General features: G+C 41.8%; 1 protein-coding gene across 6 annotated transcripts in view; it reads left to right on the forward strand.

Moving 5' to 3' along the window:
- The window catches only part of FNDC3A (fibronectin type III domain containing 3A), a 112,287-nt gene extending 108,757 nt beyond the window's left edge, over positions 1-3,530 (forward strand). For all 6 annotated transcript variants that reach the window (XM_038173523.2, XM_038173524.2, XM_038173522.2 and 3 more), the window contains one exon: positions 3,206-3,530. In XM_038173523.2, coding sequence (XP_038029451.1) covers positions 3,206-3,520 — 315 coding nt within the window. In that variant the 3' untranslated portion in view covers positions 3,521-3,530. The remainder of the gene's footprint in view (positions 1-3,205) is intronic.
- Positions 3,531-5,777: the final 2,247 nt, after the last annotated feature.

Consider the following 5,777-nt stretch of genomic DNA (forward strand, 5'->3'; position numbering starts at 1 on the left):
ACTGGAACTTGAAAATTGCAACTGCAACATTACATATGTAAGCAGGGTGCAGTCGGCATGCTTGCTTCTAGAGATGGATTCAAATCATGCTTTGATTAGCTCCGTGCATTGGCAAATGAGCTGGACAAAAGATTAAAGGTTACAGTTGAAGTCTGGAAATAAAATAGAATGAGGTGTGTGATTCCTTTTGTCTCTCCAGAAGAGGTTAGCACAATAAATTGCAGTAAAACGAGAAGAGTATTTGCAGAAATTTATATTGAAGTAGTCAAGAAGTAAACACCACACAAACAGCCCTTAAGGTACTTAAACATGGTGGTGAGAGTTTTCTCTGACATGGACAAAAGCTAATCTGCCTCATAGAGGGACATCAATTTTATGGTGCTTACTGCCATTTCCCTGCAAAAATTTAACTCTCTTCTCCCCCCTGATCAGGCAGCTGAGTTCCTTGTGTCATTGCTCCCTACATGTTTCAGACAAAATGCGTTAACAATCCACTATTTGAGCTGTATACATCCATCAGGCCCTTAAAGGGGTTATGAAACAATCCTATAAATATCCCAGCAAGCTAATTTGAGGTAGAATTAGAATAGAATGATAACACGTTCATGGAATTATAGAATGGTTTGAGTTGGAGGGGATCTTAAAGGCCATCTAGTTCCAACACCTCTGCCAAGGGGTGGTAACTTGAGGCAAAACACAGGAGACACTGTGCTGAGGGTAGTACCCCATGCCAGCTGGTGTAGCTGTAGCTAGAGTAAAACAGATTTGTTAGAAAGTCTTGAATTGGAAGGGACCCATGTGGATCGGAGTCCAACTCCACACAGGGCAACTTAAGAGTTACACCATCACCAGGCACCAGAGAGGAGATCAGCACCTCCCTCTCTGCTGCCCCTCATGAGGAGCCCTCTCTCTGTAGGGCCTCCCTACCCTCAGGGGAATCAGCAGCTCCTCCCAGTTTCATATCAGCCCCAAACTTGCCTAGCATGTATTCAAATCCTGTGTCCAGGTCATTCCTGAAAACACTGAGGAGAACTGGCCCCAAAATAGGGCCCTGGGAACCCCAGCAGTGGCTGGCCACCAGCCTGATGTTACCCCCATTTATTACAACTTTTTGAGACAAATAGAAAAAAAACAACTCTGCTGCTTTCCATCCATCCATGCAGTAGGTGGGTAACTCCCAGAATAATCTCCATAATTTTACCAGGTGCCAAAGTGAGACCGAGAGGCCTGTGATCAGCAGGGTCCTCTTTCTTCCAGTCAGCCGGGGCCTCTCCAGATTCCCACAGCCCTTGATAAATACCTGAGAGAGGTCTCACAATAACACCAGGCAACTCTTTCAGTACCTGGCATGAATCCCATCAGGCCCATAGACTGTGGGTGTTCAGTTGGAGCAGCAAATCCCAAACAGGTTCAACCTCAGCCAGGAGCTTCCCACTCCCCAGGTCGCAGTCCTCCAACCCAGAGGCTCCAGAGGTCTCGGGGCCCATCACTGGTGTTACAGAGGCAAAGAAGGCATTAAGTGACTTTACTGTACACTCATCCCTGTTTGGGAGTTGACCAACCTCATCAAGCAATGAACCAATATGTCCTTTAGCCCTCCTGTTGCAGTTAGCATTGTCAAAGCCCTTTTTGTTATCCACCACAATGCTGGCCAGCTTCGGCTCAGAGTAGGATGTGTACATGTGGTCTCATTGCTCACTGCCAAACATACTACATAAATTAGCAAAATCTTGAAGCCACACTTCCAGTGACCTGTCCTGTCTCCGTGCCAGCGATTTCTTGAGATAAGGAAAGCTTTTTTCCAAGAATCCCCAGTTGTAGAGTCCAGTAATGCTCAGCTGCCAGCCTGTCGGAGGGCTGAGTCCACGAGTAGCCACAGGCACGGCAGTAAGTCCTCACGCAACAAAATCAGAACAGATTTCCTGCTCCTTTCATTGAATTGTTGGCAGTTTGCACTTGTGAAATGCTGTCTAACAATAAAATAACTGTGGGCAAAACCACTGATGTGATATTTCCGTATCCTGCTACCAATTAAATAAATCCAGATAATGGAAAGAAAAAAAGATGAAGGGTTTTGAAGAGGGAAATCAAACTCTACCAGGCTACCCACATAATAGCTTAGTTCCTGTTGATACATCTACTAACAGAAATTGCGCCTGCATGGGATTTTATTAGCTTTTACGGGGCCTTTGCATAGCTGCAAATTAATTAAATGAGAAACCAGCATTTAGATTTAACTGCATTAGGCACTCCATGCTGAAGAGTTGTGAACTGAACCTGAACTGAACCCACGGAGAACACCCCAACAAAAGTCATCTGTGTCTTGGGGTCTGATGAAATTAAGAATCACAGGAAGGGCTCCGTGCAGCTTTCCCAATATAGGGCTTACTGGGCTAAATTACAATAAATTACACACAACAGCTCAACTACAGCGAAGTACGTTGGATTGGTTAGACTTAATAAATGAAGCAGCTTGATGTAGTTAATTACCTGAAATCCTGTGATATGATAGCAGATATTAGAGCCACTGATGTGGTATTTATATTGTAAGTGGTCACTAAAAATACCTTTTAATGTTGCAGCTTCTGAAAGAGTTTAGTTAGCGTGTCCTCATCATACAGTAAGAGGACTTGTGGTTCTTTTCCTGTGTGTCACAAAAAAGACTGGAGACTTTCTAGTATTTAAGCTGTGAGCTTTTCTGTACGTTTTTATTTGCATGGGTGAAAACACAGTTACCTTTACCATGGAATCACAGAATGGCTTGGATTGGAAAGGGCCTTACAGATCACTTGGTTCCAGCCCACCTCCCACCAGCCCAGGTTGCCCAAAGCCCCATCCAGCCTGGCCCTGAGCACCTCCAGGGATGGGGCATCCACAGCTTCTCTGGGCAGCCTGTGTCAGGGCCTCACCACCCCCTGAGGGAAGAATTTATTCTTTATAACTGATCTAAATCTCCTCTCTCTTAGTTTAAAGCCATTCCTCCTCATCCTATTGCTCCTCTCCCTGACAAAGAGTCCCTCCCCGGCTTCCCTGTAGCACCCTGTAGGTACTGGAAGGCCACTATGAGGTCTCCCTGGAGCCTTTTCTTCTCCAGGCTGAACAAACCCAGCTCTCTCAGCCTGTCTCCCTAAAGAAAAGCATACTGAGGTATGTGTGTATACGTATGGCATTTTTACTTGATGTATCCCTTTTTCTTCATCGACAGATCTACAAGGGTCCGGACTGGTCGTTCCGATACACAGGCCTCCAGCTGAACTGTGAATATCGTTTTCGTGCATGTGCCATTCGCCAGTGCCAGGAGGCAGCAGGTCATCAGGACCTGGTAGGCCCCTACAGCGCACCAGTGCTATTCATCTCTCAGAGGACTGAACCACCGGCAAGCACCAACAAGGACACTGTGCAAACCACAAGGACACAATGGTCACAGAGCGACCAAGTGTGTGCTGCTGTCATTCTTGCACTTTTTGCTATCTTTTCCATTCTGATCGCTGTTATCATCCAGTACTTTGTAATAAAGTGAAGAAAACAGATTTATTTTAGAATGCTGCCCATTACATTTTACTTTCTCATAATCTAAAAAATAATTCTGTTCTCTTGCTTTTACAAAAAACAGGCATTTAGCACCGGCATTGGGACTGATGCAAACCTTTTCAGCCACTTTAAAAAGCTTACTGGTAGGTATAGGCTGACACGTGTTAGTAGAATGCAAGCCACAGAAATACAATCTTTTTTTAATATGCCTTCTTGCAGTACAAACTTCATATGGGGCGAGCAGTGTTTAAATGAAAAGGGTTTGATCAGTAAACTCAAGTGTAAAAACCTGGCCCACACTTTTAGGGGTTACTACCATAACAGGGAAGAATGTGTAGAACGCATTTAAAACTTACACTTAACAAACTTGTGCTGTATACAATATTAATCTGATGCTGTGAAAGCAATTTAGCGCTGTATTTCTACCTCCTCATTTGTCTTAATTATTTGGGAAGCAGGATTCATGATGAAAAACAGAAGGGGCTTTTCTCAGGCAGCAAATAATAAACTGGATGGAAGAGTGTGCACGAAGGAAGCTTCTTACCTGATAAATGTGGAGTTCTTCACTGCAAGTAGATGTTTTTGGAAGACTACGAGGGGATGGCACAAGTGGTTTATCTTGCCCCCAGGATTTGATGTTTACTCATTAAAAAAATGCCTCTTTTACTTCTTACGAATACAGAAGGGAGAGCGAGAGAGAACTTTTTAGATTTGTTACGTAAATTTAAAAATGCATTTCTGAAGTTGACCTTTGATCGGATGCAGTTTATACAGGTGTCTGTGCCCTCTGATTTTGGCTAGTTAATAGATCTTTGAGATAAAATTCATTACTGAATTTTTGCTGTTACCCCTGACATTCACTTGCCATATCCACCAGAATCGAGCACTGCCTTCTTTTTTTTTCTTCTTTTTTCTTCTTTTTCTATCTATCTTTCTTTCTTTGGGGCACCAAATCAGAGACGAAGTGTAGTAATTTGCACCAGAAAACTTAAAGCTGCTTTTTCTTGAGATCCTAATGTTTAATGTAATGTCTCTTTGGATACTGTACCAAATTGTTGATTGCATGTAGTTAATGTTGCATTAGAGCACTTTGCAATTGCATAACTCATCAATGTTTTGTGAGCTTGCATTTGTGAGTTCTTGAATGACCAGACTGAATTTTATCAAGTATCCCATTGAACATCTTGCTAGATGTCAATGATTGCCAGTGACACAAAGCTTGTAGTGAACCTATCTTTAAACAAATTCTTGTCTCATCACACTTACGTTATTTGTTATACACTTTGTAATTAGCTATTTTTAATTTATTTGAGTTACGAGATAGTGGATCATTAATGACTTCTAGTTGTGTTCAGTTTAGCATTTTTAATGGTATTAAACACTTCTGTCGGTCTTAATAATAATAAAAAAGGAACCTCTGTCTTGTGCTTTGAAGATCTCTGAAGAATTTCTCCTATAACGGGCATGTATTGTAATTGTTTATACGTCCAATGATCTGTGCTGTAGAAAAAAAAAAAATGTTGCTGAGTTTTGTTTTTAAAAAAAAAAAAAAAAAAAGAAATGGCGAAGAACTTGGCCTCCAAGTGGCGAGGATGATCTGTCTTTGTACTGTATGTTTACATTTCCTTTCCGATTTGTCATTTTTCTGTATGGGCCGATTCCTTCCCACAGGCTACAGTGCTAACAGGTGTTTTCTAGAAAACCTTGGTAAAAGTGCCATGTTTGGCAGTACAAATGAGGTTTGAGTGTAATAAGCCCAGAGATTTCTTAACGGTTGAATGTCTCAAAAGCGGTAAGATTTGTCGCCGCAGGTCGCCTGCGGTGGCTTTGTGTTTTTCATAGTAAAATTCAAATGAGCTCCTATTTTTGATAGTCATTTACTAGCGTATTTGCCATTTTGAGCCTCAGTGCGCATTACTGCACTGAAGACAGGTTTTTAATGTAATCTTAATTTTACCTCATATACTGTACATTCCAAAAAAAAAAAAAAAAAAAGAAAAAAGAAAAAAAAATGAACTTTTTAAGACGTTATAGATACACTACCAAACATATCACTTTGCAACTGTAAAGCGTCGGGCTCCACGAGGCCGAAAACTGTCTAGCCTCCTAGGAAATGCATTAAAAATAAAAAATAAAACGATGTAGCAGAGTTATCTTTCAAATCTGTGGAAAAAAAAAATATTAATAATAATAAAAGAAAAGCCTCATTCTTTGTCGTTGTCCCCGAGTCCCCTTCCAACCACGCC

This window comes from Anas platyrhynchos, chromosome 1 (genome assembly GCF_047663525.1).
Source record: "Anas platyrhynchos isolate ZD024472 breed Pekin duck chromosome 1, IASCAAS_PekinDuck_T2T, whole genome shotgun sequence".
Taxonomy (NCBI): domain Eukaryota; kingdom Metazoa; phylum Chordata; class Aves; order Anseriformes; family Anatidae; genus Anas; species Anas platyrhynchos.